The sequence below is a fragment of the Haliotis asinina genome, chromosome 6, assembly GCF_037392515.1.
Source record: "Haliotis asinina isolate JCU_RB_2024 chromosome 6, JCU_Hal_asi_v2, whole genome shotgun sequence".
Classification (NCBI taxonomy): Eukaryota; Metazoa; Mollusca; class Gastropoda; order Lepetellida; family Haliotidae; genus Haliotis; species Haliotis asinina.
Window position 1 is genome coordinate 38,491,943 of NC_090285.1, and position 26,945 is coordinate 38,518,887.

Genomic DNA, 26,945 nt, shown 5'->3' on the forward strand with positions numbered 1-26,945 from the left:
TGTATGTATGTATGTATGTATGTATGTATGTATGTATGTATGTATGTATGTATGTATGTATGTATGTATGCATGTACCTAAGTATGTATGTACGTATGTATGTATGTATGTATGTATGTATGTATGTATGTATGTATGTATGTATGTATGTATGTATGTATGTATGTATGTATGTATGTATGTATGTATGCATGTACCTAAGTATGTATGTATGTATGTATGTATGCATGTACCTAAGTATGTATGTATGCATGTACCTAAGTATGTATGTATGTATGTATGTATGTATGTATGTATGTATGTATGTATGTATGTATGTATGTATGTATGTATGTATGTATGTATGTATGTATGTATGTATGTATGTATGTATGTATGCATGTACCTAAGTATGTATGTATGTATGTATGTATGTATGTATGTATGTATGTATGTATGTATGTATGTATGTATGTATGTATGTATGTATGTGTGTGTGTGTGTGTGTATGTATGTATGTATGTATGTATGTATGTACGTACGTATGCATGTACCTAAGTATGTATGTATCTATGTATGTATATATCGCTTTCGTATGATTGGCGAATAATGATACGACACACAATAAAATTACTGAGCTGTCCTGCAGATATAGCATGTCTATATGAGGACAAACAAGCATCACATGTTAAGAAGTATAAAATATTTAAGCTCAAAGGACAATTTGTTGCCCAATGCAGTCAGCTGCAGAGTCATCACCTTCAGACTTCAGGATAATCAAGTGCATCAAAACAATCAGTCTTAATGTGCCTCAGTGGGTAGTTCTATACTCAACAGTATGAGAACAATGAGTTGTACTGCAGATATAACATGATCACATTAGGACAAAGAAGTACCGAGTGTTGAAACAACTGTTGATGGACAATAAGTTCACTATCAAGCACAACCTAGTCACTATCAGAGTCACCATCTTCATGACAGTCAGGTGCATGGAAACAGTCTTAACGCATCTCAGTCAGCGTCACTCAAACAAAAGCCCGTATTTGAAGCTCTCCAGCTACATCCAAGGGAGTGATGTAAGATGATTACCAAAAAGTTCTATCTTGACTGTGTTGCATGTACAAATTTGTGACTGATTAAATGGATATCTATATAGGTAAATCAGATGTTCTGGTAATCTGTGGTACCCGTTGGCCCATGCGTAGTATTCTCTTGGGATCTTGAGGTCTGTTCGATCATGGAATAGTTGTTGGCATCAGTCCCAGCAGACAGACCGGAGTAAGTGGGGTGTTCAACAGAAGCTGGCGTCTCTCCTTTTTTCTTCGCAGTCAGATCGTACCGACGTCTGAAATGACAGACAATGTGACATGTGAATTTCCTTTTAAACACATTTAAGCAAACATCGTTTTGCGATTCCAATGTTTGATAAACAGTTCAATCCTATTGTAACTGTTCTGTTGTGCATTTTTAGGATGCACTTGCAAAAGTAAAGTTACTCACACATATCACAAATTAGATGGGATAGACGTCATGATGGTATATTTTAGGTATATTGATGAACCCGGAAGACTGAATATTCTTTCCAATATACCTGATAACGAGGACAAACACTGCAAGACCGACCAGGATGACAATAACAGCTCCGGCAGCCACCCCTCCCATAAACACTCCAGCTGAAACAGAAAAAGAGCCACTGTGTATTGAGCAGAGATCAACCAGACCACTCTTTTCTGGCATTTGATCTAAATAACATTTAACTAACATAGGCCAGAACATGAGTCTTTTCCATGAGATGCGAAAACGCCATTGTAATATTTTTGTTCAGCTGAATGCATTAAGCTACCGTCGTGGAAGTAACGACATTAAGGTTAGGATATGGTCATGTTGGGCATAGGTTCCAATTCAATGAATGATCCATACCTGGGAATGAAGGGGTGGATTTGGGAAGTTCATCCTTATTTGGCCGAGTTGTGATCTCCCCTGTGGAGGAAAAAACGTTTATTTCCATTCAAACAGTGATCAATATACAAATATAATATACAATATATGTAAGTATCATGCAATCGTAACTGAGGAAGAAGTCAATGTAAATAATAAGTCACAATATCACAACCATCATTTAAAATACGTCTCGTCACTTGATGCCGTAAATGATAAGTATCATGAATGTCATGTGCTAACAAACAGGAAGTATCCGACATTTCGCGACATGGTCAAACTTCACTACACTATCCGTCCCGGGATTTATAGCGACACTGCCTTGCAAGAGAATGCATACATCACTTTTCTGTTGAACAGTTAGAAGTCATGAGGACACAAGCGTGGGCACATCTAAATGTGATGTCTTGTTCAGCAATGAGTATAAATAAAGGATGGAAAACACACCAATATACAAGCCGTTACAGGGAACAAAATAGGCACTGCATTATGCAAACATTCAGTAAGCTATTCATGCACTAAAATCACATTTGGTGACACACAGGTGTAAAATCGTTGCAGGTGACATTGTGAATGTAATAGACAAAAATGTGCAGTTACCGAACAAAGTCTGTTTTGTAAACTGTAATGTATTCCCATTTGCTGTACAAGTCAGAAACAAAACACATGATGCATTCGTCTGAACCGTGACTTTATCACTAAGCACAGACTAATAATGTATGCCGGTTACGGTTTCATTGGGCAACTACATAAACTACTTGCACCGATAGAATGTGCAGGTTTTGTCATGAAAACAAAACATTAACACGAAGACAAAGTCATCAATATCGCCTGCTATGGCAAAATGACTTCAATATGTCTATATATGGCAAAGTGGGAGGAGAGTTTTGAAAGGTTGTGAAGCTCTGCTCCAGAAAAGAGCACTACCACCAAAGTCAGTCCTAGCAAACCTTGCCGGCATGAGACACGAACAATATTTTATTCAGAATTCCAAACCTACCAAAAGGCACCACTACATCAGCATGCCTATCCATGTGCTAGGTTTGGTAAAGAAGTAGTGAACAGTTTGTAAGTTCTGTTCCAGAAAAAGAGCATTACTACCTAATGTAGTAGTCAAACTGATTGAAACAGGAAGACAACAGACATTTTCAGAAATCCAAAACTACCATAAGGCACCAGTACACCACCAGAATAATAAAATATTGTCATGTTTGGGAAAGAAATAATTAAACGTTTTAAGGTTCTGCCCCAGAAAAGAGCACTATTCCAAACTCTGTAGAAGACTTTTTGCAATGGAAACGCAAAAGAATATTACATACGGGAATTGAAAATTACAAAAAGGCACCAGTAAGCAAGCAGATCTATGTGCTAAGGTTGGTGATGAAATAGCGAATGGTTTTAAAGTTCTGCTCCTGACAAGGCTAATCAAATAAAAGAAAAAAAACCCCACAGTTTTATATTTCACACATAAGTTTTTTAATCCTCGGACATGATACTTGAATCAGAGTTTAGTGATATTCACTTCTATTATTTTCAGTGTATTGCAAACCGAGAGACATTTTTCTCGTCGCGAATAGCTGCAACAATGGTGATGCAGCGTTAAGCAATATTCACTCCACTGTTTCAGTTGCGAACTCACTATAATATCTTATATTGATAATATCGATAACTGCCATGAACTGTTCAAAGGAAGCCTCATCCAAACGCTTTCATTACATGAAAATATACAGCAGACGTTGCCGGCCGACGAAACATTCTCTCCGATCATAAATCTGTTTAATCTCGGGTAGATTTTATAGAGATGTATAAAATGGCAGCAGAAAATCGCATATCGCATGTTACAATATGCACATGCACACTTATAAAATCGACTTCTAAATATGTCTTGTGCCTACCTGTGTTGTTCACTGGTTCACACTTAACATCAAAAGGGTCGGATGCCGCAACATGAAACACACATAATACCATACTATTTTCCAACAAACTGAAACATGTCAAATGAACAACTGGTTAAGGAAGAATTTCATATTTCATACTCTACGACTAACAATTCTATAATTCGTTTTGTGTGTGACCTCCAACATTAAGCGTAAACGTCATTATCTAGCCTCATGTAAGAATGTCGAGTTTTGATTGGTCCACGTGACTCTGATAAAGTACCATGTACATCCATCGCAATCCGCGAGCGGGAGTATACAAGTCGTGACGACGCGAAGTGAGAAAAGCGTGCATCGACAAGCCTTTAGTAACGTGCGGTGCACTGAGGTCAAACGATCAGCTGGTGTCAACATGGCAGCAATGGAACGTGTTGTGTTGCGTGCTGACTTGTTTTGATTTAGTTAAAACATTCAGCTAGATAAATACGGGGTGTTATCAGTCCCTCGTAAGGTTGTATTCCCCTTAACAAACATTGGGTAAGTAAACACCTCCGTCTCTGTTGATTGAGAGATTGTTCCGCTTGATTTACTTACCCAATGCATGGAACCACCTTATCCTCAGCGACTAATCTTTATCCAAACGTCTCGTTAACCTAATCAACACAAGCCGGCACACCTATCAGTTGAAGCCTGTGCATAAGTTGAAGCCTGTACATCAATCAATCGAAGCCTGTACATCAATTAATAGAAACCTGTGTATCTTGTTACCCATTGTTATCAGTCCACTGTTATGTGTATATAAACCACAACCCTTTAGTTTTACCCTCACTTCACCTGAAGAAGAGACTAGAATCTGTCTCGAAACGTTGTGACCATGTATAATAAAGAAGTTGAACCATGAAGCACTTTTAGTTTGATTCCTCCAACTTCTAAATGCCTTTGAAACAACTTAAGACCTATCATAGTCAGGATGCGCCACTGTGAGGACAAGTGGCAATCCGTCAAGCTCCGGGCAGTCCTCAAGGAGAAAGGAATTGGCATAGCCAATGACCTAACACAGCACCAGCAAAGAACACTTCAGAAACGTAGAGCAGAAAACCCAGGTATAAGGTACTACTACAAAGATGGCAAGATACTTGAAAAGCCCAAAGAAGCTTAGAGCAATGACGGTAGAAACAGGAACTCAAAGTCAGGAAGATCACCATCTGGAGATCGGAGAGAAGTTGTGCTCAGGTTTATCGCTTACCCCAGTAACAGGGGATAGAGCAGATAGGTACCCGACCAGAGCCTCGGTGATTTTACATCTCAACCAAGAGATACTGACACTGACACTAACACTGAAATTCGGAGAATTAAAAGAGAATCCGTTGACTTTTAATTTGGAATATTTTAGGTATTTATAGTATGCTAATTGACTATGATTTTGTTAGTAATACTGACAAATTTGATATTATTGTTTTATGTCAAACATGGACCTCTGACACCGACTTAGGAGATGCATTTCAATGCTATGAAATATATAATGAAAAAGCAGAGACGTGGTAGACTTTCATCAAGTATGAGACTTTCAGGTGGAATATTGGTAATGGTGAGAAAACAATTAAAAGAATTCGTTTCATCTTAAAAAACAACAGAAAATACAATATTCATTCTCCTTTATAAACGACTTTTTCACCTTAATCTAGATTTACTGTACCCCTGTACATATATCCACCCAGGGGAATCCACGTTCTACAAGTCTATACTACAAAACTGGTATAGATCTTTTCCGGGATAATTTATTAGACATTCCATCAAACATGTCAGACGTACATATTTTGTGATTTCAGTGCAGGTCCAGGGTCCGATTTCATTTAGGATGATATCATCCATCATACAGAAGGACAACATCACTCAATGTAGGATTTCGTATAAGATTATTTTAGCATCAAAAGATTGTCAACTGACAGAATTGTAAATACGTATGACAAGGGTTTAATTGACTTACGCTCAGTTCTCAACATTCACATAATGGGTGAACAATGTGGATTTGATTCAGGAAACGGTGAGCCTACATTTACTGGTCATGACGGTACAAGTGAAGTAGATTATATGATAGGGTCAACGCCAAAGTTTGATTTTGCAATCCGACATCTTCTTCTCATTATGAAGTTACGTGCGCTTCGCGCGTATCATGCAACAACTGAGAAACAATCATATAGATTTGTTTGGGATAACGATAAACTTCAACTCTTTAGACAAAATATGTTGTTAGAAAGTATTCGAGACTTACTAAGACAGTCAGCAGATTCCGTATCTTCAAACATTGACAGAAGCATAGATCTAATTGTACAAGCACTCTGTACAGGTGCTTCAGATATAAAAAAAATACCCGAAGTGGTAAAAATAGAAACAGAGGTATAACTTGGCATGATGCAGAGTGTGATAAACTGAAAAAGAAAGATGCAAATATTTAAATACGTTTCGTAAATTTAAGGATGTTCTAGCTCAAGAGGATTACCACTGCATTAGAAATAATGCTACAAACAAATACAAAATACCGTTACCCCCACATGGAGGTAAGCATGTGTATACTTACCTAACATTGCTAGCTTTACATCAGTCAGCTATATGCATCAGACACCAAGGAGGAGATCTATCATGGGAACTGTAGGTCAGTGGCTACAGTGTTCTTCATGTTACAGATACAAAACCATCTGGTTTAATTATTTACATGGATGATACAAACATCTGTACGAATAGATTGTTTACGGAAGGAGTTCATGTCGCATTAAAATACATTCAGACTGTCAACAACGAAGTAAATTGGGAGTTCCCGCAGGTCGTCATTGGTTTATCCTTGTGTCTTATTCCTTGTGAACTCAACATGCCAAGGCGTGATTCTTTCTGTCATGTACTTCCTCGGTATTACACGTTAGTGAGGTCTTACTATTGTAACTCTTATACACCTGTGATGCGCTGACGAGACATGTAATGCCATTTATCCATAGCAATAGGCAATTGACATATGTAAATTATTGACCATCAAAGCGGCAAACAGGTGGGATGAGGTGGGGGATTATGTTTTTACATCGCTTGAAGCAATGATCCAGCAATGTCTCGGCAGGGTACAGCAGAAACGGATTTCACACTGTGTACCCATGTACACTCCCTGTGAACCCGCGTACCTTAAGAACATGCACAAATGAGATGCAGTTTTCCATATCTGAACCTCAATTTTGAGTTTTCTCAACAAATGTTCAGATTTGGGACTCGAATCCCCGATCCCGAATCCCGTATCTAACTTCATGTTACCTGAAAAGTAGCATTGATTAAGTTTATACAGCGTCCTGCATTACAGGACGTTCATCGTAATCTAGTCACTGGAATAGGTAACCTGACCCTGGAATCAAATACTACCATCTTAACACTATTTGACCGCCTGTATGTTTTTTCCATGGCTGAACGAAGGACACATGTTGTTTTGCGATATACTTGTAAGACGCTGGTCGTCGATTACAGTAAGTGAGGTAATATTTAACGTCACATTGGCAATATTTCAGCCATATCGTGACGGGAACATAACATTGAAATGGAATATATGAGCATTTTGAAAACCTGTCGACAAAGGACAGTAAAACAACTTGATTGTCACAATTTGAATTAAAACTAGCATGGAAAGTTAAAACTAATATCACTATTGAAACAACACAATAGAAAAACAGACTATAGATCGCCAACAACAGAAGGTAGATTACCACACTAGGGACCATGGGGACTTACAGGACCTTTGCTACCTGCATGGACCCTAGTTGGATTTACACTATCCCTTCAGGTGCTGGCGAGTGTACGAAAAGTTAGCCAAAATGAAAATAACATGAATGCTACGATTAAAAACCTGGTAGGCTTAAATTTATATCAAATGTTTTGGGACTTACGTACGTACCCTCTCAGGAGGACAATAATGTTACAATACTTCAACCCCCCTTTGAGGGTACAGCCACTAACAATTCATGTTTATAATCTAAGCTACCAATATTTAAAATACATCTATTTACAGAACATATTACTCGAAATTCAACCAAAAAAAATCAATTTCTTTTCAAAAACCAATATTTAAATGAGAAGCAACAGTGTTAAAAATATCCTTGACGGTTTTGACATTGGAATATCTATCCCTTGTGATGGAGAATTGAACACAGTCAAGCGGGATATGCTTGACCGTGACTCTCTCATCACAAGGGATACAAAATGGAGGATCCTCACCCTTTAACATGTAGTTATGGGTATATCTTGTATGGCCAATACGACATCGTCGCATGATGACCTCTTGAAATCTGGACTGACAACCCAAGAAGGTATAACCAATGTAGAACTTATTTATTTCATGTAGTTTATTGATACCTGCTTGGGTGTCCCACTTCTTCTGCATCAGATCACGGATATCAGATCTAATGGTGGCTTTGTAAGGAATAAGAAGTGGTGCCACAGCTTTGTTGAGTGCTGCTTTAGTAGCAAGGTCAGCCAATGTTACCAGCGATTCCTACATGGCATGGTAACCAGTAGAAGACAATGTCGTATTGGCCAGTGGCAAAATCAGTATACAATTCAATAATATCTATTAAAAGTGGATGTTTGCAAGAAATATTTTTAATAGCCTGAAGGCAAGAAAGAGAGTCGGAATAGATTAATATTGTTTACTTTTAGGGTGTCTTTGTATATATTTAAGAGCTGTAAATATGGCGTTAGCTTCAACTGTAAAAATAGAACTATTATCTGGTAATCTATAAAAAATTGTTCTGGATCCAATGACAGTGGTACAAGTTAATGTTAGGTCAACTTGTGGCCTAACCAACTGCCAAGGAGGAGAAGAAAGAAGACGGGAAGGAGCTATATTTTCCACTTCAATGCTAGAAGCAGCAAGAAATGGCTTAATTCTAAGCCCAAAAGTCGAAAAAAGGGAAGACGTTTTGTTATACAAATCCTCAAAAAGAGGATTAGAGACACAATTAAATGCAGGATTTGACTCATTAGAAGCTAATTTTGTAATGTATTGTAAAGATAGTTTTATACGGCGTTGGTTGAGAGAAATCTCATCAGCTTCGACATAAAGACTGTCGATAGCAGAGGTTCTAAAGGAACCAAGACAAAGTCTTAGGCCTTGGTGATGGATAGAATCAAGTAGTTTTAGGTTACTTTGACAGGCTCCACCATATATGATGGAACCATAATCAAGTTCCGATCGCACGAGTGATCTATATAAGTGAAGGAGAGTAGTCTGATCCCCATTTTGAATTGGAAACAACCTTTAATAAATCGAGAGCCTTCAAGCATTTGGCTTTTAGGGGCTTAATATGGGGCAAAAAGGTGAAATGTGAATCAAACAAAAGTCCCAAGAACTTAGCCTCCTTAACAACTTCGATGAGGGTACCACTTAGAAATAGTTCTGGCTCTTTATGGGGTTTATATTTACGGTAGAAGTGTATACAATTGGTTTTTGCTTTAGAAAATTTGAAGCCATTTTCAAGACACCATTTATCTATTTTGCTTAACACAGCTGCAGTTGCCGTTCAGTAGTATGCATATTTTTCCCACGACAAGAAATATTAAAATCATCCACAAATAACGATTCATCAAGTGGATCGTTTAAAACTTTAGATAAACTGTTGATCTAAACGCACTAAGTGATCGACAGAACTTCTATTTTTACCGAAACCATATTGTATATCCGTTATAAAATTATTTTATTCCAAGTACCAAACACGTCGATTATTTATCATGCGTTCCATGCTTTTACAAACACAGCTAGTTAGTGAAATTAGTCGATAATTGCACGGATCCGTATGATCACGTCCAGGTTTAGGTATTGGTACTACTATAGCATCACGACATGAGGAGGGAAATTTCCCAGAAGTCCAAATATCATCAAAAATTGATAAGAGCGTCTCTAAACAGGATTCTGGTAAGTGCTTCAGGAGTTGATAATGTATGCTATCAGCTCCAGTACCAGTGTCATGAGCTTGCTCAAGAGCAGTATGGAGTTCATGAGTGAGTGAGTAAGTTAAAATGTATCGTCAAATGGGTACTATTTCAGCCATATCGTGACGAGAACGATCAACCTCAAAAATACATATTAATCAATGGCATGTAAAAAGCTGTCAATGAAGGACAGTAAAATTAACTAGAATATCACAGATAAGAATGTAAACTGACAAAAATGCTACGATTAAAAACCTGCAAGACTTAAATTTACATGAAATCTTTTGGGACTTACGTACCCTCACCTGAGGACAATACGTTTATAGTACTTTCACCCCCTTTGAGGGAGTTCATGAATAGAAAACGTTTCATTATAATCTTCCCCATTATCAGAATTGAAATTAATAGTTTTCTTTTCTTGTTGTTTTTGATACTGCTGAAATTTAGGTATATAATTAAAAGTGGAAGAATGTTTAGCGAGAGTTTCGCCCAGTTTATTCGCAATATCTGATTTATTGGTAAGTAATTTATCTCCATGTTTCAGTTGATGGACAGTAGATTTAGTACCTTTACCTTTAATTTTCTGGACCATGTTCCATATCGGACATGGGTGTCCGAGAATTTATTTGGGACACATAATTTTGCCAAGATTGGCGTTTGTTGTGTTTAAAAGTGCACCGCGCTTTAGCATTTAAAATATTAAATTTATCTAAATTATGCACCATAGGATGGCGACGGAAATAATGTTTTCCTTTTTTCCTTGCCTTCCTAGCTTGTTTGCATTCATCGCTGAACCATGGTTTTCGAATATGTGGAACTGCAGAGGACTTTGGGATACACTCATCAGCTATGGAATTCAGTTCATCAGAAAAAACATTTAATAGCATCAGGAACGTCAATTAAACGTTCAGGTTCAAGTTTCTCAGAACACAATGTTTCATATAAATCCAGTTAGCCTTGATGGTGGAGGCACATCAGATGGAGTTATAGATTTTAGTATAGTAGGAAAATGGTCATTCCACAGAGGTCATCGTGGACTGAGCATTCAAATTCATTGAGTAGTTCTGAATTTGTGAGTGCCAAGTCGAGAGCAGAATAGGTCCCTGTAACAGGGTGTAAATATGTGTTGGAACCATCATTATAAATACATAAATCATTGCCAGAACAAAAGTTCTCGAACAATTTACCTTTATGTTTGTAGTTACACTACCCCAGAGTGGGTTGTGCCCATTTAAATCTCCCATTATAATATAGGGCTTTGGGAGTTGGTCATATAGAGCTTGAAGATCGGTTTCAGCAAACGTCGAAGACGGCGAAATGTAAAGAGAGCACAGTGTAAACGCTACATGTAAAGTAATTCTCACTGCAACATCCTGCTTATTAGTAATAAGTGAAGCAGGGCTTTGAATAACGTTTTGTCTGACTAGAATGGATGATCCGCCAGTGGCCCTATCACCCGGAGAGAAAAACAATGATATGCATGCGCATTAAAATGACGAAGGTCAAATGTATCTGTTTGTTTTAAATATGTCTCTTGGAGACATCGCTGAAGGTGTAAAATGTTGGACTAATAGCTGTAATTCGTGTAAATTAGTCCTCAATCCTCTGCAGTTCCACTGTACAATATTATTGGAATAAACTATCTTTTGGGGGGATTTATTGGGGATCTACCCCGCACTCTTTGGAGGGCGACAAGGTATGTGCCCTAGAATGGACGTTTTCAGAAACGTCCATGTCATCGAGAGACCCATATCTGTTAAACAACTGAATTTTGTTTTATGACCCTTTCGGGGTTGTGCCACTTAATTTCTTCAAAGGATGTGGCCTTTTAGGTTTAGTTTTAACGGTTTCTGAAGATTTTGCGTGTTGACTGAGAAGATGACTCATGATCAGATGATGCTACTGATTGGATTTGAGACGAAAGTGACTCTGGCGTTTGAGTAGATATTGTAGGTGAAAAAATCAGAGGAGTTTCTGATGTAATCCAAGTCAAGTCAGTTTGACAGCTTGCGGTTGATTTTGTTATACTTGCTTCTGACGGTGTTTTAGTTATGGAAGCATAGCTTTCTTTAGATTCAGAACTTTGGACCAGTTTTTTGGCATGTGCAAAACTAATGTTTCGGATGAATTTTAGTTTGTTGATCTCCATGTGATACTTCCAGACAGGACGTTCTTTGGAAAACGATGAATGGGCACCAGTGCAGTTTGTACATATCTTAACGTTACTGTCACAGTCTTCTGTTGTATGTGTTTTTTCACCACACTGAGCACAAACAACAGACAATGTGCAGTTATTAACCCCATGGTCGAACTTTTGGCATTTGGAGCATGGAAGAGGGTTTGGAATGTACATTTCAACGTTGATGTTACATTATCCTGCTTTTAGTGATTTTGGAACATTTGGAGAAGGGAAAGAGAACAAATATGTATTTGTGTTTACAGAGCATCATTTCTACGGGTTGTAAAACGCTTGACATAACGGACACCTTGGGCCTTCATATCGGAGGCCATGCCAAGTTCCGACATGTCAGCAAACAAAAGTTCACGGTCCCTGACAATTCTTTTGCTCGTGTTAAGTGTTTTGTGAGCCGAGATCGTAACTGGAATGCCGACAAAAGATTTAGTACTCATAAGATTGGTGACTTGCTGCCTTTTTGCACACTCAGCCAGAAGGGCACCGGAACGTAATCGCCTAATGTTTTTAACATGACCGGCGATGCCTTGTATACCTTTAGCTACGGCAAAAGGATTCAACTTTAAAGGGGTCTTGTCAATAGTCTCAACGACAAGAAAACGTGGCCAGTAATCAATTGAGTTGGGCAGTCTGTGGTCAGTTTCAACGCGATCAGTATCAAGTTGACGTGTGCTCTTTTTTTTAGGGGTTTCGTAAGCCATGTTTAGTTAGTTAGTCATAGTCACAGATCTTTATTATGCATGAAGGCCACCGGCCCATATACATATAACACATATACAATCAGAATATATTGGAACATGACGTACAACAATTAGGCGTTTAACAAAGTCTGTCTCTTTTTGTAAGCAGTATATATATATTTGCATACATTTAACAATGATTCCCTGGACGCTGAGGATAACAAGCTTTTGAATATAAATATATTTGGAATTCGGTTATTGACATGTGGAAAATAACGTAGTCTTTCTTCAGAATAATACTTGCATACTAAAAGAAAATGGAATTCATCCTCTATACCGAGTTTACAAAGAGGACATGTGCGTAAAGATACAGCAATATTTAGCCATCTTCCTTCATTTTGTTTCAATCGTAGTAAGCCTGCTCGGAATTTAATAAGAACATTACGATATTTAAATTCATGTATAAAACTTAGATATTTCTCAGTAACCAACAGACTTTTACACTCTCTATACAAATCGTAGCGTGAACTGCTGTGAAGAGTACAATGCCAGGATTGGTAAAACATATTTATACATACATCTTTAAAACATCTAAGGAAATCGACTTTATTACCTACACCTTGTTCCAACCATACAAAGCCAAATCCATGTGAAAAAAAGTATATTACGAATATGAGAAGCATAATTATTTTGCCCAATGTTATCTAAATGCAATAACATGTCATATGATTTTTTTTGGGTATTCTACAAGGGTGCATTTCTGTAAGATTTAACCAATATTTAATAACTCGACATAAGGCATTTATGTATACAGGATATCGTCCGCATTCACCATATATTATAAGAATAGTTATTATAAGTATAGTTAAATTTCATCATCTGAGCTCCCCACCCACCACGGAGTATCACAAGGACGACGCTAAAAACAAGTGGGTCTCCGATTTGCAGCACCAAGGATACTCAGAAGATATACACCAGCAGAAGAATTTTAAATAATTGATCCACCAGAATGGCCCATGAGCCACTGCCTTCTGGCATAAGACTCTAGACAAAGTTCATATTATCATATTTCACAATCCAAAAAGTTAGGGATCAATAGTAGTGCCAAGAAAATTCAAACAATTCCAAATAAAATTTGTGCAATGGCAAATACACAGTCCATGCACAGGGCCTGGCATGACCAGCCTATTGGTTGAACAGGGCCCATTCAACCACCCGTCTAGGTGAAGTCACGGTCAAAGTGGTGTGTTGAGCAATGGGAACAATGGTCCTGCTCCCATGCCCTCAACCACCAGGAACCCCTCCTCCACCGACACAGGCCGCAAACCACGGCAAACGGGTTGGTAGACCAAATTTGCCCCCGAATCCACAACGGGGGTAAACGACTCTCAGCGTTACCCAGCACCCACCACGAGGAGGTGGCCATTCACGGGTGCCGTCGATTACAGTACACAATACACATAAATGATAATACACTGCAGACAGAAGGAACATCGACATTGTATTGCCTGTTTCATTGTCACTAAATGGTATCTATTTGATCTTTATGTTGGAAACGTGTTCTGCTACTTCACCTCAGTTTGCTCAACTGTCACACATCGATTGCTCTATCATGTCATTTGAAATATATTTGAAAATGGCTGTATCCTCGAGGGGATGGGGTTAATATACTGGGTACGTAAGTACCAGAACATTCAAAGTAAATTACAACTTTCCACTTGATAGTAGCCCATGTGCATATTAAAGTATGGTTAGATGAGTCTAAATTGCTGAACCTGAAGGGATGTTGTAAATCCAGCTAGGACCCGTGCTGGGGGGAGACGTACCAGTCTCATTTCGGGGTAATGAGGCGCTACACAAAAATATTGAATGCTTTGAAAGTGTATATTTAACGACCAAAACTATAAAATGCTTTACATAATTTGCGTAACACAAGCAGCAATAGTTGTACCAATTTGATATCGTTTATGCAAAGGCAGACGAATGGTGAAACCTCGAAACAATCTCCATCTGTGCCTAAATACAAGGAGCTATGTTGAGTCTAAACTTCTTCAGTTGGTAAGGTCGCATACACATTGCATTATCGAACTGAAATAAGTCCAACAGTGATTCCAAGTCTGCTATTATAAGCCAGATCAGGTGACGGGTATATATACTTAAATAAAAACATATATTACATATAACCAAATGTAGAGTAAAAGGCAACAGAGAACTGACGAAGAGGGAACAACGGATACAGAAGAGTCAGCCTTGCCTTTGACATGGAACGCCTTGACGTGACGACACACAAGTCCCATCAGTCGTGGTTTGAAATTGTAAGAAATGTCGTGTTGAACAAAGGCACAACAGACAGTTGTCACACATGGATTGCAACAGTACAAAGTGAAGACTGTTCATAAACAATGTGTGAAAAGGAACCTAGTTCAGTGACCTAAAAGAGGACAAGTAAAAGTATCTGGTTATCTAGATACATGTACTACCATATGAAATAGAACATACATACATACATATTGAAATATACTTATTCCATTTGCCCCGCAACAAAATAATCAGAGTTATCTTCTACTCTTGACGTAGTGTCATACGGCGAGCTAACAGTGTTGGCAGCACTGGTTGCCTTATGAAACTGATCTTTTCTTTTCGGCTGTACTGATGCTGGCAACTGCCTTAGTTGCAGAGGCAGCAGTGTAGTAGTCATTCTGGTGTGTCTGGGAATTGATTTTGTTTTGGAAGTGATTGTAACCGTAACTGTCCTCTGCAATATGTCCTGTTTTGACCCTTTAAGAACTATAAGATATTATCTTGTTCTATTAGCAAATCAAAACACTCCAACTCCAAGACTGTAAACTGAGTGTGTAGCATTTTTTTCCAGAAGAATTCGTAAAAGCTCCAGGTGTCTCATATCAAAGAAACACAACCCTTTTGCAAACATGAGTAGTAAGCTGTTGTGGCAAGGGAAGAACCAAATAAACATATGCTGAAGTGTAGTCGATGACTTACAGACATGTTTCTAACTTTATAGTAATTGAACCCAATGTGACATATTGTCAAGGCAAATACCTGCTGCAGTGTTGTTGTTGTCTGTGGTCCCAGGTGCAAGTGAGTTATGGGTCGACTTTATCTTTGGAGATTCAGGAATATTTTCTAAAAATACAAAAGTGCATTTGTGTCAAATTGTACTTATTGTTAACGGATTTTAAACTCAAAGTGGAATATGCTGAAACAGAACATTTGCATGACAGTTACACACCTGATGATCTGATGATAAAGTGTAGTTTACTTTCTTGCTTTCTGTCTCATCACAATAATGAGATTTACTAAAGGTATCGATATTTTGCCAAATGGGGCTCGTGGGCGAGATTGCTGAAGCGCCAGGCTAGTGATCCAGCGGGGATCGAGCCTTCATGTGGCCGGGTGTATCATCAGCTATATTATTTTGTTCATCGCAAACAAGATTATGTCGTGCATGTTCGCCATGAACGACCTCGACCTTGACCTAGCCCGCATTGAAGAGTCAGCGATCTGATGAGACATATTGTATTTACAGTTTGTGAGCTCCCTGACTCGTTTTAGTGCCTGACAGGTTATGGTAAAAGTCGAGCATTTGTTTGTGTTGTATAAATGTATGTGGGCTCATCATGACTGTAAGGTGTAAGTTTCTCAGAAAGAATGGCGATTAGAGCGCTGATAGGTGCCATCAATTCGGTATGTTTTGGTGCATGTCGTTTGTGTATACTGTAAAATAAGCCAGAAAATAGTTTAGTTACCGCTACAAATTCCATGCAGGGAGTTTGTCTCGGAATCGAGAAATCACGACCTTTATCGAGTTTCCGAAGACCGCAACTTCCCACAGTACTGCTTCGAATATTGTGCTGTATGGCTCATTTTGTATGTACGCCCAGTGGCTTAAAATATGTGCATGCTTTAAATGGGATGGAATGATAAGTGACCATTGTTAAATTCGCCCTGAAACGAACTAGGTGTGTTGACCTTGCTTGTGTATAGTGCTAATACGCCGTTAGTTAGAGTACATACTTTGATGACAGTTTTTTTTAAAGCGTTACAATCCCCTCTAGTTGCGGGTACAGCAACGTGAACTTGGACAATGCTATGATTAAGTGTCCCAAGTGTGGTACCTCGGAAAGATTAGAAAGCCACAATAAACTCGGTGCGCTTAAAGGCAGCAAGAGTTGTATACTTCTAAAGGGATTGATTGATAATACGATGTGCCTTTGAGATTGATATCCAGTGGCACCCACTCAGTATTTCCATTATGTTTGATACATGTACTTGTATGATGACATCAGGGGTGATCCAGTGCAACCTAAAGCCATATTCTGCAGGAATCTAAGCTGTATATCCCCAAAACAAAGCAGCATATATCCAAAAAGGAAGATTTGCATATTGTTACGGTGCTGATCTAAACAACCTTAACTAGAGGAAGGTCCGTAAATAACCTTAACCACGGGTTCAAATAGGTAACTTGTTTCCAACTTGTGATAAAGGACAACCTCAAGAATGTACGTTTGATCTGAAGTTTATTATTATAACCACAACAGAGCTACATATGAGGTAACAATGAACATGAGAAACAGAATTTTAAATATAATGTCGGATTGTGTCTCGCTTTGTCTTCATAGATGAGTGAAACCTGAGATACCTTCATCTCAGCAGCTCCATTCACGTTCCGTAATGTACCTGGGCCCCGTTTCACAATTCTCTCGTAAGCCTAAGATCTCCTAAGTTTTCTCGTACAGCATTCCTACTTCCTATGTTACAGTATAGCAGGTACAAATGCTACGAGAAAAGTTACGAGACCTTAGGCTTACGACAGTTTTGTGAAACGGGACCCTGTACAATTCATAATTTCAGACGTCAGAATCATTGCAGTAACCACAGGTGTCACAAAGGTATCATATCCTAAAGATTCCCTTTACCTGCCAGAAGAAGGGTAATTAAGAAACGTTCTGGATGATACGTTCCATCCGCTCTAATGGTGGAAATAAAATTGTGCTGCTTTCCTTAAATCTTGTGAGAAAATTATCAGTTACTCCAGAAAACTGGTACCTCCTTCAAAACATATTAATAGTGTCTTTATCTTGCAAGTGATGGATAAACTATATAAAAGTTATTCTGCAATACACTCTTGTGACAGAGGGACGAGTGTGAATTGAAGCCTCTAAACTACGTCCGTTGGATACGGAAAAAGGGGTACTTGACCTTGAAAAGAGATATAAACACAAAGCAAAATGACATTGACAGTTGTAATGGCGATGAAGTACAGAGCTGGTTTGTACAGACTTCGTCAGTCATAATATTTGGGTTTTCCTTGTTCACAGGGTCTTCACCGGAGTCCTCATTTAGAAGTAACTTCATTAAGCGCGTATTGCCCTGAATGAAATGTCGTTTTACCAATAGAATATGTCTTATGTTCACAATTTGAGACGAAGAGATGTTAGAGGGTTACATCTTCTTTGCATTCTGTAAAATGCAACTCTATAGATGTAACGCAGAAAAATATATATGTTCATCAAATAGCATCTTCAAAAATGTCAATGAAACATCTAAACAACCTTTGTAATGTTATCTATCCGCTCATATCTTCAAGTAAGTTTGAGTTTAATATCGATTTCAGCTCATTCTGGGAAAAACAGTTTCCTGCGTTTTCTTAAATTTGGCTTAAAAGCTCTAACATAAATCATGACTCCTGGTCTTGCTGTGACTTTTAATGGCATTATCAACAGCATTCCCTTTATGGGAACTATAAATGGGCAATACGTGTCCTCCATATCCAGGACTAACTAACTAACTAACTAAGTAAATAAATAAATAAATACGGAGCAGATATAGTGCTTCTCATTTTGAATTGATATAGAATGAACTTTTAGAAATGCATTGATTATTGTCAACTGAAGAATCCAATGGTTGCATCTTGACGGAAGACGGAACACAACGGCGAATCGCTGACTAGTGTTTATCTCACCACGTCACATATTCCCCAATAAGAAGTTTTAAACTGGTAAACGAATGCAAATGGCAGCATGCATACTGCCCACTTACAAATTAATTCATTTGGATCATTGTGGTGGTCACAGGCCTCTGAACATGTTGTCATGAGACCAGATATTTCTTCTATTAAAACAGGAATAGCAAAACATAGGTTTCTCAGCCTAAATTGCACTGTACACTTACCTTCAATACACCGATATTTCACAACAGAGAATGCCAGAGCAGCACTCCGGCGGGGAGCTCTATACACACATTGTACCTTTGTTGAACAGTGTTCGTACAGGGAAACCAGCTCGGCGTTGTTAAATCTGTGATATCCATATTCTGTTACACCGTCCGCGCTGAAATTGACGCAGTTAGAGATACCCTCCACTGTACAGTCGCTGTTGTTAGTGTAGTAGGCGTCATGGATACCGATCTTCTGGGTGGAATTGCAGCTGAGGTGATGCTGAGTACAGGGTAGATCGGATCCATAGCATACCTTACTGGTGTATGTTGTACCTATATAAACACAACGCACATCGATATCTATGTACTGACTATGTTGAATAGTCCATCACAAGGGATGGCTGTTTCAAATCTCGAACTATGCAGGATTCTTTTTAACAATGTCATTTCTCATTTAAATATTCGCAAAACTAAGTATTAAATAGTACCTAAAAGTCAGTTTAGCTCTACACACCTTTTTAAATCGTGGAAATGGCTAGGGACTATGCAGATAGCTAAAGTACATTAAGTCCCAATGGTCCCTAGAGTGGTGATCTACCTTCAGTTCTTGGTGATCTATAAGACAGTGTTTTATACTGTATTGTCTTCTTTAATTGCAAGGTTTTAGTTTTTGTATCCTAGTTTCTTGTTCACATTCGTTATAGTCTAGGGCTTTTTTGTCACTCGATGACTTTTTTTTTACGTTCTCAATGCATTGACTTTAATGTTGATATAAATTAAATTGTTCTCGTCACGATACGACTGCAATACCGACGCTAAATATTAACTCACTCACTCACTTAATTATTGCATGTTTTAACTTTGCTCGCTAGTTTACATTCATATCTGTGATTCTCTAGTATATTTACTGCCTATCGTCGACGGGTTTTAATCTTCCAAATGTTTTCATTTTTATTGTAGAAACTGTGCTCGACAAGATATGGCTGAGATATTGCCGATGTGACGTTAAATATTAACCAACTAACTCACTCTCACCTGTGTACATGTGAATGTTATACATGTTGTATGTATTGTCTTTAACAATGTTTCTACATGTGTTCAGCTAATTTTAAATGAGTCAGTAAAGACTGAGTCATTTAAGGCTCGAGGGAGCCTGTGGATATAATATATATGTACACATCCGTCACGGATAAAGCCCAATTTTGTAACATAAATTCCATTTTTTGCGATTGTGAATGTTGTTTTCTGCCATAAAGATGTTATGACTATCTGACTGGCGTCTCATCAGGCATCTATTCATTGTTTCTACATCCAAGTTTGATGTGAGTATTTTCATGGGGAGGATCGAAGAATCATAACCAAAGACCAAGGGCAGATTACAACTTCTTGACATGATTATTTATTTTCGAATCCTCATAGTTATACTAAAACACTTATATCGATGCTATTAGAGATGACTGACACTATAAATTGATCTTAACTCTTGGCACAACATATACGCTTTGTTGCAGAGTATACCATGGTCTTCGTGGCCTAGTAACATTTTCTCTTAACTTATCTTAACACATTTAGCTTTGGACTACACCATCTGCAAAGTAGCTATTACTTGTTTGCTACTCATAAGAATAACAAGTCGTTGTTGAATATTTAGGCCCATATCAGGCATTTTCCACTTTCATGATTGTTACTGAGTGTGTAATTCCGTGGGGTTTACATGTTAATTTTTGGCACGAATGCCAATTGTACGAGGGTTGTTCAATAACTTTTGCAACTTCAATATAAAACAGACTTACATGACCGGTTTTTAACTTTTAACCAGTTCTGCAGACTCTTTGGACATTCCAAGATGATCATGAATTTATCTTTTCAACACTCCCAACTGATATCTGGAATTCCAAAGACAGTTCTGACACTTTAACTCGCCGGTCTGCTAAACTTCCTTTCTCTATAGCGGTTCATCGTTTATGGACTTCCTGTGTCCCGCTTAAACTGAAGAGACCAGCGACAAACTAGGGAAAAGCTAGGAGCATCCTCACTCATTATATTACACATGCGATTATGTATTTCTGTAACTTTGCATCATTCCTTTGTAAGGAACTTAACTATAGCGCGTTGCTCATGTTTGAGGGAATCCATGATTATGGACACCCCTCGGTCAATAGAGCATTTTTATCTAAATTATTGTTGTGTCTAGGAATTGTTATGACATGTGCCAACACTATGTTTTGACTACGGTAACACCTGCTAAGACGTGACATTGTAAATGTAAACACAAATGCCCAACTTGCAAAACTTATTGAACGCCGCTCGTAATCACTACTGTGCATGGATTATTGTAATCACTATTGTGTTCGGATTCAGAAGCAACATTGTTCCAGTATCTTTCTGCTTGCTGTAAGTGTTACTGTGGAGTGATTGAATATGAGTTCCCAAAATGACTGGTAACAATGCTTTGAGAAAAAATATATTTTCATAAGCTTATCACAACACAGTCATGTAGCATATTAAAACGAAGCTTATGGTGCATGATATAGAAACAGTCATATGACATGTTTCTATTTTCAACTTGGTGACAGAAAATATGACAAAATAATATTTAAGTTAATTAAAACGTATTTTTCTTTCATCCGACACCAACTTTGTAAGTTTTGGCCTGTATTAATGGAAATCATTTAGTCGATTAATGTATTCTCTCATTTTATAATATTTCTGCCATGACACACATCAGACTTACCAGTACAGTCAGAATTTACACACTGACACTCGTGTCTGTGTCATTACATGACAAATGACACAAAGCCAAATGTGCAGTCAGCTTAAACTGAACGGATCAATACAGAAGTGTAAATTTATATCTACATATTACAAGTTGGGATTGTAAGTGCAATTCATAATGTGTACCAATATATGTAATTTAACCTTCACAAGGATTTGCCATTGATAAGTAACATGCATTGTCAATCAATCCGTCATTAATCTGTAAGAACAAAGTATGTTGTTGAAATGCAAAGCCCTCGTTAACGAATGCCTCTGCCTTGCACGGCAATTTCCACTCACTATTGCATTTTGAAAGTGTTGTTGTGTACTTGTACTTTAATGTACTTTCACCAAACTGTTAGTAGATAGCCCATGGGTCCTGCTTAATATGACCACCAATATTCATTTAAATCCATTCATATCTTTTTGAGTTAGTATCCATGTTCCCCATTTACTTCACATTGCGATTATTACTGGAGCTATACCATTCACTTATCCCAAAAAAGAAAAGAAAAGAAAAAAATGCAAAATAAAATTTGAAAAATAACGATTGGATTTATATCACCTGCGCATATATCAAATAAAGCACATTTAGAGGGTTGAATATTGTTGTATGACTAAGAAGAACACTCGTGAGCGAATATAACCATAAGCAGTTTTGAATGGTTTCATCGATCATGATTGTCATGATGAGCTTGACTGTTATCGAACACACCCAAACACCGCCATTGTTCGTTTTCACACGCAAAGCATGAGTACAACCTATGACTATAAAAGACTGAAATGCATCTCGCAAATTCATACAGGACACTTCCAAATACTAGATGAAAATGGGATGCCTCTGCAGTGCCGACAGAAATATTGTCATAGAAAGATTGCAAGCTTGTGAATCAAAGAATGTCGTGGCAAGCACAATAAATGCTTGTAGGGTCGTTTTGCACATTCAAGTTCAACAAATGACCATCCATGACCAGGAAGACCACGAGTCACCACACCAGCCCAAGATAACTACACCCGGATAACCCACTGCCATCGTCCTTTCTAGACGGTGCTTCCAATGGTCGACCCATGATTCTGCACATGAATGGTTTTGGATCCCGGAGAATGTCCGACCACACAATCAGGAACTGTATCCGAGAGGCAGGTATGTGTGCCAAACTTCCAAAAGTTGTCCCCTCTTTGACACGATTACCAACCATGGGACCTTGGGAACTGGAGGCACACATGGTTCAGTGATGAATCGCGATATCCCCTCAAGCGACGTGATGGAAGACAAGGTGTCTACAGACAATGAACGCTTAGCACCCAGCTGCATCAGTCAAGTGGAATGATTTGGTGAAGCTGGTGTGAAGATGTGAGTACCCATCTAATACACCTGGAGATGGGAATTGGTGCTCGTCGAAGGCAATCTAACGGCCGCTTGATATATCGACCTTATAATCTGTTCTCACATACAACGCCCTGTCGGCTGCCAGAGGGAGCTGTACGAACAGGACAGTGCCAGACCTCACACATCACATGCCACAGAGCACTACCTGGCCAATGGCAACGTCCTCAATGTCCTGCGTGTGCACTCCAGATCGCCGGATTATATGTGGGTTCAGATCGATACGTGTACGTCAGCATCGTAATCTGTCATAGACCATTTAACAGTTGTTCAACATGCTGCAGGAGGAATGGAGAAGGATTCCACACCGAAACATCCAACAACTGCTTCGATCTGTATCAAAGAGGTGTCGTACTGTTGAAACAGTATTAGATGGTCATACATGGTAGTAACGCCACTGCCGCCACCTGGACGGCAGTAATGACCATGATAACTGTCATTTTGATGAACTGTGCATGAGATACTAGTGTATGGCTCTACATAATTTCAACACTGCACCGTTCATATTCGTTGATTTACATATTACTTAGTAAAACCAATTTTTTCAATGCCATTTTACTTTTACGTTACGGTTTTTTTAAGAGTATACTTTCTTCAGTAAGCTCCAGGGGTCCAGTATATTTCATTGAACTCCTTTCAAATGTTTGTGAGTAACGTTGATAACACGTAAATACGAACACGGAAAGAGGGTTGAATACATACCAGCTGCAAGAAGCCTTCGGTTTTGGCAGAGGCAGGTGTGATCATAGTAATTATTACGCATGCGTATATTATTTAGATTCATGATTTGTAATGGCAGTTATAAAACGCCCATCACAAGGCACATTTTGGTATACTACATGCCTACGTTGTGATATAAAGTCATGTTTTTTCTCACAATGGTGTTACAGTTTGATTGTTGGTACCGATGTTCAGAATGATACGTGTAATTATCAGAAAATAATGAACCATGCTTTCTGTGTTCTGAATCCATATGTAATACTCATCATAATTATCAGTGTTTCAAAAATTAACACGTACTTCCCATGGAAATCATTTTCGTTACATGAACACTTACACTAATTCCCGATTTTGCTTGAACCCCCGTTAGTGATCTTCCTCTATTGTTAATCTAGTTCGTTCTGAACAAAAGTATCAGTTATACAACATGCCATACCTACTAATGTTTACATGAAATAGTGTCTTTTATTCTAGATATTCAACAAGTATTTCTTTTCTCCATATGAGTGTATGTCTCACCTGTACAAAATGGTTGAAGAAGGCAGCATAAATATGTGACATATATCCAAACGATCACAGACTTCATCATAGCGTTGGCGGTCGAACCTCTACGTCGTAGGCTCACCTTGAAAGACATGAGATGAGGGAAGTTTGCAATGTCAAAAATAACTTCCTGGTTAAACATTCCTTAGTAAGTAGGTCATGCAAAACAGACGAATAGATACAACACAGGGGAGACTGTCTTGGGGGAGAGGTAGCCCACCTATACTTGATTCCAGGGCCTCCTCCCACAGGCAGCCTTTACTAAGGTTAACCTTAACTCCCATTCTTTAACATTGTACCAATGTTACCTTAGTGACTTGAGATCACCTCAGTGCTTTCACTCTAAGATCACGAAACGCCCCAAAGCTCGCTGAGCATTGAGCGTGACATTGTGTCTATTTTTGTAACGGCGACATGGAAATAAGCAAAAGGAGAGGATCCGTCATAATATGTTTCTCGTGCCAATGTTCTGTGTTCAGTCTGAAGTTTGATATTAATGTCCAACTCTCCGTTCTACTACATACTTGTAATCGACAATTCCACCCATTCCGTGTGTAGTGTTCATGTACATGTATATGTTCATATGAAGCAGGTATATGATACACTGTATAGCTATGAAACACATATATAAATATAATCTCAGTATGCATACACTAAAAACTGTCTTTTATTTAAGATGTTCAAAAACATTTACTCTCCATAGTAACAGAATACGTGACATATATAGCCAAAATACGTGACATATATCCAAACGATGACAGATATCGTCATAACGTTCATAGAGCAGCTTGACGTGATAAGTCCACCTCGAAAAATATAAGAAGAGGGAGGTTTACATTGTCACAAATAGCTTCCTGGTTGAACATACCTGAATAAGTAAGTCATGGAATTCAGAAGAACGGATGGTTGGAAACACAATAAAGAGGGATATTCTTGGGTGAGAGGTAGTCCACCTGAAATTAGTCCCAAAGAACTTGTGCAGATTCACTCTAAAATCACGAACTGACACAATGTTCGCTGAGCATGACACTGTGTCTGTTTTCGTAATGGCGACATGGCAGTAAACAAAAGGAGAGGATCCGTATTAAAAGGTTTCTCAAGTCAATGTTCTATTTTCAATCTGAATCTTGATATTTGACGTTCCACTACAGACTAACCATCTACATAGTCCACCTGATTTCGCATGCAGTGTTCATTGTAAACCAATGGCGGACAGTGTCATATCACAGTCCTCATCTGTTATTTCTTTTTTTCAGTGAGCACAATCAGCGTCATTCTTCACAGGGAGAGCTGTACATGTAACTACCGATTGATGTAAATCGCACTATATGTTCTTTGGAACATAGTAGAAAAACGTGATTACGCTGTTCATTCAAACAAACATTAATACTGTACCCTGCCTTTATTTCTCAGCATTCGTACAATGGGTACACTGTGTGACACATTGCTGAAGCGGCATAAAGCTATACTCACTCACTATTCGTGATTCACTCTTCCATGCTTGTTACCAGTTGGACACTCGCCACTCACAGTTAAATCTCATCCCAACGGGCCACCGCCGTTACATGGGTAGGTTCCGAACAAATCACCTGCCACACAACGGTGAGAAATGCGTTCAGCTTGTCAACAAGGAAGTAGTGCAGCGTTTGTGCAGGCTAGCTTGATATCATACTCTGTGTAACGCTATCATTGAACTGATATTTATCCTCGACGTTCCACGACAGTTCTAGGTGTGACTGTTCCTAGATTTACACACATCCGCATAAAACCTTGCTGCTAAATTAAACAACTTTACTAATCATAATATAGGAAAATTGCAGTGTCAGCGATGAAAGCAGTCACTGGGACGTTATCTACAGGTATGACTCATAACGCAAACCATAAGAGGCACCTAGCGGTTCCGGAAGCTCAAAGTTTTCAGCATGATGCATACTTTGTTGAAGATTGTCATAGGAAGTTTCAAAGTATGTTCTTAATCTTTCAACACGAACTTTGTATCACTTACATTCTATTTCTATCTATATATCTATCCATCCATCCATACATCCATCCATCTATCAAACACCTACGGTAGTCACGAAACATGACGTTCACAGTTTGCATTGCTTCTTGTTGTGAGTGAGTGTTACTTTTACCACGCTTTTGGCAATATTCTATCAATATCAGTGCAGAGGACACCAGAAATGGAAAGAAGAATAAAAGGTGATTTAAGGTAATCATGAAGGTAAACCTTTCATCAGACATGAAAAACAAAAGCAAAGCGTTTTTGAATAAAGCTTTGTATAGGAGCTGTCATGATTGACAGACAGTACTCGTCAGTCCAGCTTGAATTAAGCGCGCGAATAGCTCCAACGAAACTGATGCGGCTTTAAGCAATATTCACTCACTCACTCCATTTCATCCGTTGCGAAGTCACTAAATTATCTTGTATTGCTAACATCGATAACTGCCATGAATTGTTTAAAGGAAGTCCAAACTCTTTTATTACAGGGAAATATACAGGAGACGTTAACGGCCGAGGAAACATTCTCTCCGATCATAAATCTGTTTAATCTCGGGCAGATTTCAAAAAGATGGATAAAATGGCAGCAGAAAATCGCATATCGCATGATACAATATGCACATGCACACTTATAAAATGGACTTCTAAATAAATCTTTTGTCTTCCTGTGTTGTTCACTGGTTCACACTTAACATCAAAAGGGTCGGATGCCGCAACATGAAACGCACATAAT

At 38.4% G+C, this 26,945-nt stretch overlaps 1 protein-coding gene across 4 annotated transcripts; it reads right to left on the reverse strand.

Moving 5' to 3' along the window:
- On the reverse strand, positions 1 to 25,839 carry LOC137288170 (uncharacterized). 4 transcript variants are annotated; one of them, XM_067820602.1, is made up of 8 exons: positions 25,688 to 25,839; positions 25,079 to 25,163; positions 24,187 to 24,292; positions 18,819 to 19,136; positions 15,687 to 15,770; positions 1,900 to 1,959; positions 1,571 to 1,652; positions 1 to 1,324 (listed from the first exon to the last, which is right to left on the reverse strand). In XM_067820602.1, the coding sequence occupies exons 3-8, from the start codon at positions 24,254 to 24,256 to the stop codon at positions 1,141 to 1,143; spliced, it is 798 nt and encodes a 265-aa protein (XP_067676703.1). In that variant the 5' UTR covers positions 24,257 to 24,292; positions 25,079 to 25,163; positions 25,688 to 25,839; the 3' UTR covers positions 1 to 1,140. The 4 variants fall into 4 exon arrangements, with proteins under 4 accessions (XP_067676703.1, XP_067676702.1, XP_067676706.1 ...); XM_067820601.1 differs by having other exon boundaries at positions 25,684 to 25,839; XM_067820605.1 differs by lacking the exon at positions 25,079 to 25,163.
- Positions 25,840 to 26,945: the final 1,106 nt, after the last annotated feature.

Coding starts and splice junctions, on each gene's coding strand:
- LOC137288170 (XM_067820605.1), bottom strand. CDS start 24,256: ATGATGAAGTCTGTGATCGTTTGGATATATGTCACATATTTATGCTGC. Junction 1,960..15,686: donor CAACAACAACACTGCAGCAG/GTATTTGCCTTG, acceptor TTTCCTCCACAG/GGGAGATCACAACTCGGCCA. Junction 1,653..1,899: donor ATCCACCCCTTCATTCCCAG/GTATGGATCATT, acceptor TTTCTGTTTCAG/CTGGAGTGTTTATGGGAGGG.